General features: G+C 43.6%; 3 protein-coding genes across 3 annotated transcripts in view; 2 read left to right on the top strand and 1 right to left on the bottom strand.

Annotated features, from left to right (window-relative positions):
* LOC139782826 (B9 domain-containing protein 2-like) overlaps positions 1-13,572 on the bottom strand; it is a 96,330-nt gene that overhangs the window by 42,261 nt on the left and 40,497 nt on the right. The window lies entirely within an intron of this gene.
* On the top strand, positions 262-2,011 carry LOC139782820 (uncharacterized). The gene is made up of 5 exons (XM_071721902.1): positions 262-449; positions 524-565; positions 647-885; positions 1,018-1,186; positions 1,439-2,011. The coding sequence occupies exons 1-5, from the start codon at positions 290-292 to the stop codon at positions 1,534-1,536; spliced, it is 708 nt and encodes a 235-aa protein (XP_071578003.1). The 5' UTR covers positions 262-289; the 3' UTR covers positions 1,537-2,011.
* LOC139782823 (uncharacterized) lies at positions 4,923-10,185 on the top strand. Its single transcript, XM_071721906.1, has 5 exons — positions 4,923-5,415; positions 5,526-6,170; positions 6,602-8,751; positions 8,806-8,976; positions 9,205-10,185. The coding sequence occupies exons 1-5, from the start codon at positions 4,923-4,925 to the stop codon at positions 10,183-10,185; spliced, it is 4,440 nt and encodes a 1,479-aa protein (XP_071578007.1).

The raw sequence follows: 13,572 nt of genomic DNA, 5'->3' as shown, positions 1-13,572 counted from the left end.
TTCCCCATGCTGGGTGAACATTTCCTTTTCATCCGCTGTCACGAACACTTGCAGAGCTGGTCATCTACACTATTCAATACATTTTGCTTATTTCCATTCTTCATCCGTAATGTGTAATGAGTTCAAAGAGAAAATGTGATAGTATTTCAACCAGCTTTGGAATTCTTGCGAGTTAGACAATACAATCTATAATTACACTTTCTCAATTTTTTTTTAGATGCGACTTCTGATTCAGAGATGCTGCCCGCAACACAAACATTAACAGAGTCTAAAATTTCCTCTTCAATGCATGAGCTGGGAAGTGAAAGAGAGCAAAATGAAGTTTTCCAAAGCAATAATGAACTTAAGCAATGATATGCAGAACTTGACGGAACACAGGTCTGCACAGCAAGACCTTGCTAATAGGGATAACTCAGTAAAGAGAGATACCGTAAAATCGTTCTTGAGAGGTGAGAAAAATGTTTTATTTTGTTTCCTAACTATTCAATTTGTCTTTAACTGTACACGATATATTTTTGATAAGGCTTTGGCGACTTCTCCCGCAAGAAGGGAAAAGGAAATGACAGTAAGTACTTTTTTTCATTTCCATGTCAATTTAAGATGAGAGTGAAATCGATTAAATAAACTGCATTTGTATTATTTCCAGGAAGCACAGATATCATGTGGATGTGGGACGTTCTTGACAATATTGTCAAAGTTCAAGAAGAAGAACGCATCAAGCTCGACCACTTGGAACTTAAGTTAGACCGTATCATACAAAAACTTTTTCCAGAAGAAATAAAATTGAAGCGACCACACGGAATTCCAGCATTTCCTCTACGTACAGAAGAGGAGTGGGAAAAACTGGAAGAAATTCTCGCAGATGACGATGTATTTACATACGTGGTAAATATATCTCAGTCTGCTTGATTTTAGTTGCCCAAAATTATGTTTTTCCGTTTGCGCCCTGTTACTGTGCCAATAAGATTAAAATAATATTTATAATGTTATTTCATTTATGAAATTATAATTGTACAGGTAGATGTCTTTGCGGCAAAAATGAAAAACAAAGATTCAGAAGTTGCTGCTCTGCAGTCTGTACTCCCGAAAGTGATCACGAATTTCTTTTCCAGATCTATTAGTTGGGGAGGTACTCAGAAAACCAAAATAGCTTTCAACAAGAGTAAAACATATGAGGCTATACAAGGTAAATAATTTACTTGTTGAAAATGTGTTGACTAAATAATTTGTAACTGTTTATTTTACATTAACTAATTGTTCTTTATAATCTTTAAAATTAATTATTAAAATGGATTCTGTAGCTGTGTGTTTATAATAATAAAATAAAACAGATATTTTAATATCTTCAGCTGTGGTGTACCTCTTTGAACAACAATTTATCATTGTATTTCAAAAGAGACAAGTTTGTTGAATAGTGATATACAATGTTTCCTTACAGCTGCTATTCTGCAGAAATTCGGTAAAACAGTCGACTTAAAGAAGCCTGAAGATTACGTGAAACGTTGGTTTAGCACCAGTGCTCAGCGTGTGGTATAAATGCGAACAATTTGTTCTATTTTTGAACGTTATACTATATAAGAATTAAGATTAGTGCCTTTTTTAGTTTGTCCTCTGTACATTTGGTGCAAAAAATGCTAACTTTTTTTTACTTTTACTTTAATTAATAGTTTATGTGCAATAAAGGCGTATCACTTTTGTTTGTATTAATTTGTTAACTTTTCAGAATCATTCTTTTACGCTTTTTGTTATACGAGACATAGACGACTTTTTTTTTTGCATATAATATATATTTTCAGTTTCAATTTTCCAGTCTCTAATACTAGTATATTCTGTTATAACAAATATGATGCAAAAAACAATGTGCAAAAAGAAAGAATAAGTATATGTATGTATTTTGTATGTATACATATATTAATATATACTGCGCGCATGTGATATACATTTTATATATATATGTTACATATAATGCATGTATTTAACATATGTATTTAATAAATTTGTTTCATATGTATTCCACTGAATAAATATATGTGATATGTTTTTAATACCCTCTTCTAATACCACAGTAAAGAAAAATTTACTATACTAAATCCCCATGCATACTACTATACAGTAAGACTTTTTCTTGACGTCAATAAGCAGTCAAATTTTGTAACCAAAAATCATCATGTTGACTTTTTTCTGCCGTGATGTAACTATGACGTCGAAATGACGTCAAAATGATGTCATTTTGACTGCGATGTGTTCCTTGGGATATCGCGTTCGCGCGTAACACCATGGTCTGTCATCGTTAAATACTAAGTACGATCGTTTAATTCCGAATTTTTGTCGCGTCACGCAAAGATCGAAGTGCCACGAAATTAGGATGTGGGTGTCACAAGAGGCAAAATATCAGCGGGTCGGAGATATGTAGTGATAATCGTTTACTATGTTTCCGCGAGCGTTACTTCTGTAGTAACTTACAATAATTTACTCGTTTACGTGGAGGAATTATCGCATAAGTTACTACAGAAGTAACGCTCGCGTAAACGTAATACGTGACAGATAGTGTGTGTGTATGTATGTGTGTGTGATCATCAATATATCATATAATATTATATATTAGAAGGTGCATCCAAAATCACACACGTATGTATATGCTGTCTTGTAAATGTCTTGTAAATTACGGTCTTGTAAAAGTTAAAGAGAACGAGAAAGTGATCTGTAGCGCAATTCGTATTGTAGACAAGTTAAAATATTAATTGAATCGAGTCCATTATATTATGATAGACGTTGCTTTTATATCTTGGTGTCTGGAAATATTAATTATTCACGAAAGCAACAACAACAAAATAAATTTTGGTAAATTTTATATTCGTATTCAGCAATCTCTAACATTTTAAAAAATAATTAAATTAAATATATTCTTCTTACTCACAAAAAAGATTAGACTCTAAAAGGATTAATTAATATTTAATGTAAATGTATCTATCATAATAAAAATTATAATAGCAAAGTTTTTGGAAGTAGTGGACAAACTAGTTTATATTTTTAATGCAAACTTTATCTCGAATTTTTATATTCGTTATCAGTCATCAGAGGATTTTTTCTGCAGATATTTGAAGACTGGTGGATAATGGATTTTCTTGTGATAGAGCGCATACATGATTCTTTCTATTTAGATACTAACTTTTTGAATTCTGTTACACTAAGACTTTACTTTGGAGTATGACGAACTCTTTGGTAATAAAGTTTTTAATAAGGTAAGATTGAAGATTATGCAATATAATTATAATTAAATTATTGTTTGGGAATATTATATGTAACATTCCCATAATTATTTTTTAAGGTAGGGGAGACCGGGGCGAAGTCGGCCCTATTTCTTCGGTGCCGATTTTTAACAACAAAATAAATCATTTTAGTGAAATATAGTATACCATTGTAAAGAGTGAACCCTTAGCTACAAAATTTATATAGGCATTTTTGGTCTGAGTCGCTTTGTTCAACCGGTATAGAGTAAAAACGACAAAGGTGCAAAAATCGAAAAGTCAAAATTCCCGGGACGGAGTCGTGTCTTTATTCTCGGACTGGATTTTAAATAAAGATACATAATTTTGATCATGAAAAATAATAAAATACACTTTATTCATTGTTTTTTTAGTAGACAAATGGAAAGCGGAAAATAATTTCAAGAAAATCAATTTTCTTTTTCGTTAACAGTTAAAGCATGTAAAAACAGAGTCTGACGAGCGCACGCACTCGTTGTGTGCATTACGCCTGCACGAAATGCACTGTTTTTCATCGGCTCTGTTTTCTATTATCTCCGAGCATACGCAGCACATATTATTTAGCTTTCTTAACTTCGTTTTGGCTTGGTCACGACTTCGCCCCAAACACAAGTTTTGGATTTGGTCGTTTATAAAATAATAGAAATCAATGAAAATAAAAAAACTGCACTGGATTCGTGTTCAGCATGCATTACTCTTTAGAATCACTTACTTTGAAATTCGGAGAGACAAGCCGCGTGTTCGAGATTCCGTCATCGCGTTGCGCCATCGCATCAGATGGCAGCATCGATCGGGTATCGACAGGCCGGATCGACGCGGCAGCTTGCGCAAGCACGGGCGCGCTCATCGCGTACTTCTCCCTCGGCAGAGAGACAACATGTCTGCGCTGTGACAAGGCGTACGACGTGTGCTCTGTGCGTTTCTCTAGTGGAGCTACGGATAAAAGTGTCCATCGCAGTGATTGAAGCTGCCGAGATACTTTAACGTGTAAAGAGACCGCTCATCCAGCTCTGGTACATCGACACGACGACTCAGGCTCACACGTGCGCGAGTGCCGACCGCCACGTGTTTCAACGGCTCACGGGCGAATCACCACGAGCGAGGCAATTCATATAATTGTCTCGCGCATTAAAGACTTCTCACTTATACACTGCTCATCGTTTCTCAGGTCAGATTGTATATATTTTGACAAATTAAAGACGGCTCATACTGTGGTCTGAGTTACACAAAAAACAGAAAGAAAATAATTTGTTAACACCCTCCACGCGCGTCCTTCTCATCCCGCTACCATCGCCGGGATTAATCAGCGATTTCGCGAACATTTGGTCCTTCGAGCCGGATGCGTGGAACGTATGGTGTAACTCAGACACAGATCATGTGAAAAGGGCATGCCCTTCCCGAAGTGCCACGTAGACATTATCGCGCCTTCGCGAGTGACGTATAGACATCCTCACGCGCGCTCGCGAGTGTTATACAAATATGTCGCACTCTCGCGAGTGTCATATAAACATTATCACGTGCTCAGTACATGACTCTCGCTTCGCATAGCGCTTTTCTCTCGCATTCCTCGAACGTTCTCGTCTCGTGCAGCATTTCTTACACGTGTCTCGACGTTTCTCAGGTTTCTCATCGTGAACAGCTCAGGGGCGGCTCATCATGACGGATCCCGCCAAAACCGGGACGGGTGGGAAGACCCCGCCATTGCTCGACCTGCCGGCCGACAAGCGCACGTCAGAACGCCAAGGCTCACCGGCGCGTTTGTCCGCGGAGCTCACTCTCAAAGTGCAGACGCAGATGAACCGCATCGCAACGGTGCGGGCCATCAGCCAGACGTTGCCACCTACCACGGATGACACATCGGTGGATGAAATCCTCCAGATCTCGATCCAGCTCGAGGAAGTGCACAAGGCGTTCCTTAAGGAACACGCCTATTTCGAAGTTTCATGGCCGGCGGCGCTCATCGCTCATGAGTATTTCTCCAGAAACGCCTTCGCCGTGGAGGCGCAAGAATGCATGGCGGCCCGTCGCTCTCTGGCGAAGCTCAAGGGCACATTGGCGGAGAGGCTCGCTCCGAAGGCGGCGTCTGAAACGGCGCAGCTCTCACAGTCTCAATTGAGACTGCCGGACATCAACATTCAGTCGTTCAAGGGCGAGTACGAGGCTTGGCCCACATATCGGGATCTTTTCAGGCTGTCATTTATGACAACCGACGGCTCACCGACGTGAAGAAACTCCACTATCTGCGGCTCTCACTGGAAGGTCCACCTGCTCAGCTCATTTCCGGATTGCCTTTCACCGCCGAATCGCTCAAACCATCCTGGGAACTGCTCGTCGATCGATACGAAAACAAGCGCCTGCTCATACACTCATACCTCGACCAGCTCTTTGCCAGCTCAACACCGGTGCAAAAGAACGCCGCATCACTGGACAAGCTGCTCAACACCTTCAAGGAAGGAATAAAGGGCCTGCAAGCCTTGGGCGTTTCACAGGATCTGGGAGATAGCATCCTGGTGTACCAGCTGTCCAGGCAGCTGGATCGCCAGACGAAGGAGCAGTGGGAGACGTCCTTAGGAGCCACGCGCGAGTATCCGCGATTCGAGCAGCTCGAACAGTTTCTCACCTCTCGAGCACGAGCACTCGAGAGGATAGAGTCCACGGCCAGCTCAGGGAGCACGGTCGCCTCAACATCTAGGCGTTCTTCGACAGCTCAACATGCGGCAGTTCAACCGGCCCGCACGGAACCACCAGACGGCTCCACGGTGTACCCGTGTGACTGCTGCAACGGCACGCATTTCGTTGTGACGTGCACCAAATTCAGGGACCTCTCACCGGTCGACCGACAGAAACTCGTCATCTCACGGAGGCTCTGTTTTAATTGCCTCGGCCGCCACAACGTCCGCTCATGTAAGAGCTCACGGGGGTGCAAGAAGTGCACCAACCGACACCACACGATGCTGCATGAGGCTCATCAGTCAAACTCATCAGCGAAGCCGATTACCAGCTCAGCCACGTCAGCTCAATAGGAAGAAGGTGCAATCGTCGCTCACTCCTCTTTGGCCCGCTCATCACACTCAACATTATTAGCTACGGCCCTGGCTCAGATACATTCATTTGTGACTACTCAGCGCGTACGGCTTCTCATCGATTCAGGTTCAGAACTCACCTTCGTTTCTGAATCACTCGTTCGTCAGCTCAACATTTCTCGTCAGCATTCTGTCATTATCATTACTGGAATTGGTGGCGAAAAGTCAACTCAAACTCAAGGAGTTGCATCACTCAAGCTCAGCTCACTTCACTCAAGATCAGACGTCATCGTTCAAGCTCACATTCTGCAGACGTTAACCAACATCCTGCCATCCTTCAACGCTGCACCACATGGCCGCATCTCACCAAGTTAACCTTGGCCGATCCAGACTTTCTCACACCACGGCCAGTAGATATCATCATTGGAGCTGACTCATATGGGCAGATCATCAAGCCCAACATCATCAAACAAGATCCATTGATGCCAATTGCGCAGCTCTCAATTTTTGGATGGCTTGTTCTCGGACCTGTCGACACATCATCATCGGCATCTGCTGCAGTGCATCATGCCTCGATTCAGGAGAGAGAAGATGCTCTCGACGAGTTGCTGGCGAAATTCTGGACACAAGAAGAAGTGCCTGCGAGTAACAATCATGAGCTTACTCCTGACGAGCAACGATGTGAAGAATATTACAAGAGCACTGTTTCGCGGGACTCAACAGGTCGATACACGGTTCGTCTTCCGCTAAAATCATCACCTGATACTCTTGGGGATTCGTATCACACTGCGCATCGATGTCTGCAGGGATTACTCAGAAGATTCTCACGAGATGACAATTATCGACGCCTGTATCATCAGTTTATGACAGAATATCGAGAGCTCAATCACATGACGGAGGCTTCACCCGCTTCCAGCCAGCACGCGCAATATTACTTGCCACATCACGGTGTGCTCAAACCAGACAGTGCAACCACAAAATTACGGGTGGTGTTTAATGGCTCGAGTGCATCTACATCCGGCCGCTCACTCAATGATATCATGTACACGGGAGCCAAGTTGCATTTAGACATCACAGACGTTTTGCTCTGGATTCGACAATTTCGGCACTTAGTGGCCACTGACATCACCAAAATGTACAGGCAAATCAACGTACATAAGGATGACTGGAATTTACAACGGGTCCTCTGGATCAACAAACAACTCAAGGAAGTGGAAAACTATCTAACAACGGTCACGTATGGTACCAAGGGTGCCCCATTCTTAGCAGTGCGAACACTGCTGCAACTGGTGAAGGATGAAGGCCACAAGTTCCCCCTTGCAGTGCCGCCACTCACTGAGGGTCGATATGTTGACGACACTTTTGGAGGCGCCGACACAGTTCAGCAGGTGATACAAATTGCATTGCAACTAAAGAGTTTGTGCATGGCGGGCGGTTTCCCATTATCAAAGTGGCACGCGACTCATCAAGATGTGCTCACTGCGGTTCAAGCAGAAAAGGACCAGGGCTCACAAATTGCATTTGACGATTGCACAACCAAAATCCTCGGATTAAAATGGCTTCCTCACGAAGATTCATTCACATTCTCAACAAGGATCTCATCTCACACCAATCATTTCACCAAACGCCTCGTTTTGTCTGAAGTGGCTCAGATATTCGATCCACTAGGCTTTGCATCACCAGTAGTGATCAAGGCGAAGATGCTCTTGCAGGAGCTGTGGCTTCATAAGCTCCGATGGGATGAACCACTGCCATCCCAGCTCTCATCACGGTGGCTCATCATCAGAAAGGAACTCACCAGCTTAAGCAGAATCTCAATACCTCGATGGCATAACACATGGAGTACCTCGTCAGTGGAATTTCACGGCTTTTCTGATGCTTCTCAACTAGCAATGGCTGCAGTCGTATATATCACCGTCCGCGGCTCTAACGGCGCCACGATTTCATTGGTGTGCTCCAAAACTAAGGTAGCACCGCTCAAACGGCTCACCATCCCGAGACGTGAACTCACCGCAGCACTGCTGCTCTCAAGGCTCATGCGATACGTTCAAGCCACCTTGAAGTTGAACGTTACAGCAATTCACCTGTGGACGGACTCTGTTGTGACACTCACGTGGATCAAATCTCATGCATCGCGCTGGAAGGATTTTGTGAGAAACCGAGTTTCTCAGATTCAAGATCTCACTGCAAAAGCACACTGGAAATACGTCCCTGGTACATCCAATCCAGCCGATTGCGCATCACGAGGATTGACTACGTCTCAACTTCAAAGCCACTCATTATGGTGGACGGGACCACCGTGGATACTCACACCTGAAGCATGGCCATCACAACCCGCGCTGTCGGACGAGTTGAGCACTCATGAAGCTCGTCCTGGCATTGCGCTGTATGCAGCGGCATCTCAGTCGGACTACCACTGGGACCTCATATATAGGTACTCAACCCTCAATAAATTATTGAAAGTAACAGCTCTCTGTTTCAGGTTTATCTCTCTTTTGAGAAAGTGTTGAGCCAAGTCACTGGACTTGCACTCAGCTTTGGAGAAGGCCAGACTATTCTGGATCAAGGCTACTCAAGCGGCATACTTCACGCATGAGATCAAGATGCTCACTGCCAATTCGAGACTACCAACTACTTACGCATTCAGTCGATTGACTGCGTACATAGACGCTCAAGGGATCATCCGAGTTGGCGGCCGCCTCAACCAATCAGCACTATCTCAAGACAACAAACATCAGGCGATTTTACCTCGCCACTCACGGTTCTCAACTTTAATCATCGTCCACGCCCATTTGCGTACTCTACATGGAGGAACACAGCTGACATTGGCTCAGGTCAGGCAACAATATTGGATCATCGGCGGACGGGCTCCGGTGAAGTCTCATATCTTACGGTGTGTCGTGTGTGCTCGGCAGAGGGGGATCCGTGCTCATCAACTGATGGGCCAACTACCTCTCTCTCGGGTTACGCCGTCACGTCCGTTTGCTCATACAGGAGTCGACTATGCCGGACCGCTCACCATCAAGACATGGAAGGGACGAGGTGCCAAAACATACAAGGGATGGATCTGTGTGTTCGTCTGCTTCTCCACCTCCGCAATTCACCTCGAAGTAGTTAGTGACTACTCATCAGAAGGATTCATAGCAGCCTTCCGAAGATTTGCAGCGAGAAGGGAAATTGCTCAGACCATGTACTCGGACTGCGGGACAACTTTCATTGGAGCAGACGCCGCGCTCAAGAAAATGTTCGTCCAAGGCGCTCAAGAACATCAACGGATTGCTCAAGTTTTGCAACTTGACGGCACAAGATGGGAGTTCAACCCACCAGGCGCTCCACACATGGGGAGCAAGTGGGAGGCGGTTGTAAAGTCCGTGAAGTTTCATTTGAGACGGACCATCGGGGAGACTCTACTCACGACGGAAGAACTAACAACGTTGCTTACGCAAATAGAAGCCATTCTCAACTCAAGGCCTTTGGAACCGTTGAGCGACGACCCTGAAGACGTCTCAGCGCTCACCCCAGATCATTTTCTCATTGGAGGTCCACTCACTACCATACCCGAGCCATCTCTGATCGACCTGGCAACCTCGCGACTATCTCGGTGGCAGCTCATCCAGCAGCATGTTCAACATTTTTGGGCACAGTGGTTGGCTCATTATCTGCAACGCCAGCAGGCGATATCCAAGTGGCATCATCCTAACAACAACATCAAGGTGGGTTCTATCGTGCTGCTCACCGACGAACGCTCTCCACCGTGCAAATGGCCACTCGCAAGAGTAACGGCTTTGCACCCCGGAAAGGATGGACTTACTAGGGTGGTTACCCTCAAGACGGCCACCACGACGCTCACCCGGCCAATTGCCATGCTTGCCATATTACCCATTTCATCAGGATAAAGGATCAAGAGTAAGGAATCATCAACAAGGTTGCTGATGGCGGGCGGAATGTTCGAGATTCCGTTATCGCGTTGCGCCATCGCATCAGATGGCAGCATCGATCGGGTATCGACAGGCCGGATCGACGCGGCAGCTTGCGCAAGCACGGGCGCGCTCATCGCGAACTTCTCCCTCGGCAGAGAGACAACATGTCTGCGCTGTGACAAGGCGTACGACGTGTGCTCTGTGCGTTTCTCTAGTGGAGCTACGGACAAAAGTGCCCATCGCAGTGATTAAAGCTGCCGAGATATTTTAACGTGTAAAGAGACCGCTCATCCAGCTCTGGTACATCGACACGACGACTCAGGCTCACACGTGCGCGAGTGCCGACCGCCACGTGTTTCAACGGCTCACGGGCGAATCACCACGAGCGAGGCAATTCATATAATTGTCTCGTGCATTAAAGACTTCTCACTTATACACTGCTCATCGTTTCTCAGGTCAGATTGTATATATTTTGACGAATTAAAGACGGCTCATACTGTGGTCTGAGTTACACAAAAAACAGAAAGAAAATAATTTGTTAACACCCTCCACGCGCGTCCTTCTCATCCCGCTACCATCGCCGGGATTAATCAGCGATTTCGCGAACACCGCGTTTACAGTATTAATGGCGAGTTCACACAACATACAGATTTCGAGATAATTGCAAAAACGACTCCGCCCGGGGCCAACTTCGCCCCGGTCTCCCCTACACAATTTTGTATATTTTGGTAGGCGTACAACATAAATCTGTAACAGAAAGAGAGGGAGAGAGAGAGAGAGAGAAAGAGAGAGGGAGAGGGAGAGGGAGAGGGATATGATATGATATGATATGATTTATTATGCCCGAGCATGGCTAAAGTGCAAATATACATAATTACACAGTGTATTGCACTAGCGACAGACTAGAGATGCAGTGAAACAAAACAAAACTGCAATATTGTATAGTATAAACTACAGTATAAAATAACGCACTTAAAACTAATACAACAAGTACAGAAATAAAACTAAGAACTAACGCACTTAAAACTAATAATAAAGAAAGAAATTGAGGAAAAACAAACCAATACATCACAGTTCACTAGCAAGCAGAAACTCCTTAAGAAGATTCTTGAAGGAAGGGAATGAAGAAGCAGAAGTGATATTACAAGGAAGAGAATGCCAGAAAAATAAATCAAGGAAAGATGAAAAGAGTTTTTGTAGTTGTTCTATGGGAAGGAACATGAAAAGTTTGTGATGCAAGGCGGTCAGATCTCCTCAACGATGGATCAAGTAAAATGAAATGCTCACTCAGATAAGAAGGAGAAGACATATGAAGTATACGAAACGTTTGGCAGCCGAGAAAATACAATCTTCTATTTTCAACTAAAAGCCACCTCAGTTGGCGTCTAAACGGAGTGATATGTTTATCACGCTTAAGATAAAAAATGAAACGAATACAACAGTTGACAAGTCTTTGTAATACATTGTTCAACTCTCCACTCAAGCCATGAACCAGACAGCAGTAGTCGATATGAGGCATAATTAGAGACAATACTAGCTTTATCCTTAACCCAATAGAAAGAGAATTTTTATTAAACTTAAGCTTGTACAAAGCGTGATGAACCTTCTGAGAGACATGTAAGATATGTTTTTTCCATGATAAATTAGACATGAATGTCACACCCAGATTCCTCACTTCCCTTACAAAGGGTAAAGGCGTCTGGTTTACAATAATAGGTGGCAAGCGGTCGAGGTCAATATCGTTGGTATAAGACCGACTAGCAAATATAATTACTTTCGATTTAGCCGGATTAAGTTTAAGACCATTTAAGTTGGCATAGTTGAACAACGCATTTGCATCTCTTGAAATAAAGTCCAGAGCATGACGAATGTTAGCAAAAGAACATTGCAGATATATTTGTATATCATCAGCAAATAGCATATGATAAACAAAAGACAGGATTCCACCAATATCATTAATGTAAAGAGCGAATAAAAGTGGGCCAAATACAGAGCTCTGAGGAACGCCCGAAGACGTGTATAACCACTCAGAAAAATTACCCTCATCATCCACTACAGCTTGATAACGGCCAGTGAGATAAGAGAAAATCCACTCGAGAACCGCATCAGAAAAACCGATTTCTTTCAGCTTGATGAGCAATCGTAGATGTGGGACAGTATCGAATGCCTTACTAAAATCAAATAGAATCATTAATGTAATCAGTCTGTTGTCAATTCCGCTCTTAATATCATCACAGACACGCAAAAGTGCAGATTGAGTGTTATGACCCACACGATACGCAGACTGTCTAGGATTCAAGAGGTTATATTTATTTAGGTAATCTGTGATTTGTGAGGCTACAATTCTTTCGAGGATTTTAGACATTTCCGAGAATTTTCGAGAGAGGACGGATCAACGCGCGTTTCCACATTGAAGGAAAGAAGGAAGATTCTAGTGAGCGATTAAGCAGCGGTAAGAGCCATTGAGAAATAACGGGCCAAGCAATACGAAGGGAGAAGGAGAGGGAGAGGGAGAGGGAGAGAGAGAGGGAATATACGTTGATGACATTGCAATGGCAGTGCCTTCCACTACTTGCGCTCATACGTTGGAAGTTTTTAACTCATTTCATCCTAGATTGCAGTTCAATCTGGAGGTCGGTGTGGATGACAGGTTGAATTTTTTAGAGATTACTATGATACGCTCTAGAAACCACTTGTTATTCGATTGCTTCCACAAATCAACGTTTTCCGGGAGATATTTAAATTTTTTGTCACAACACCCCCTTTGCCAGAAAGAAGGCACGGTTATTAGCTTAACGGATTAAACGGATAGAGTTTTTAGGATGTCACACCCAAAATTTCAAGGAAAAAACTTGGAATTTGTAATTCGAATTTTATCAAAAAACTGCTATCCTTTAAAGTTTATTTTTAAAGTCATGTATATGTATACCTAAATACCTTTTTGTAAATCTCCATGAAATCGACAAGGAGAAGATTGATGATAGAGATCCGTTTTTTACGATGTTCCTACCCTAATGGAAAAGTACAAAAACATAACAAAAGATTTGAAAGTAAGGCTTTCGTATGTGAGTCTTGTGACGTGACAAACACGTCTGCTACCCGGACGGGCTCGGCCGAAGGGAAATTCGGGGGTGCTTCTTCGCTCGGAGCGGGGGAGGGCAATTGCGTTACTATTAATTAGTATTTAGTCTTATTTTAAGGGGATTGCCGGTGGTGACCGGGTATCTGGTGTAACGGCTTTGAGTCGCAACGAGGGAGAAATCGGAGGACCCAGGAAGCAACCGAGGGACGTGGCTGTCAGTCGGGTCACGCCCGGACCTCCCCGCAAGCGCAACGCAAAGGCCGCCGTACGAGATCCGACCC

Source organism: Temnothorax nylanderi, unplaced genomic scaffold (genome assembly GCF_030848795.1).
Source record: "Temnothorax nylanderi isolate EJ_2023f unplaced genomic scaffold, tnyl_v1.0 TNYL_tig0443_pilon, whole genome shotgun sequence".
Lineage (NCBI taxonomy): Eukaryota > Metazoa > Arthropoda > Insecta > Hymenoptera > Formicidae > Temnothorax > Temnothorax nylanderi.
Note: the sequence above shows the minus strand (reverse complement) of the source record. Positions and strands in the feature narration are given on the sequence as shown.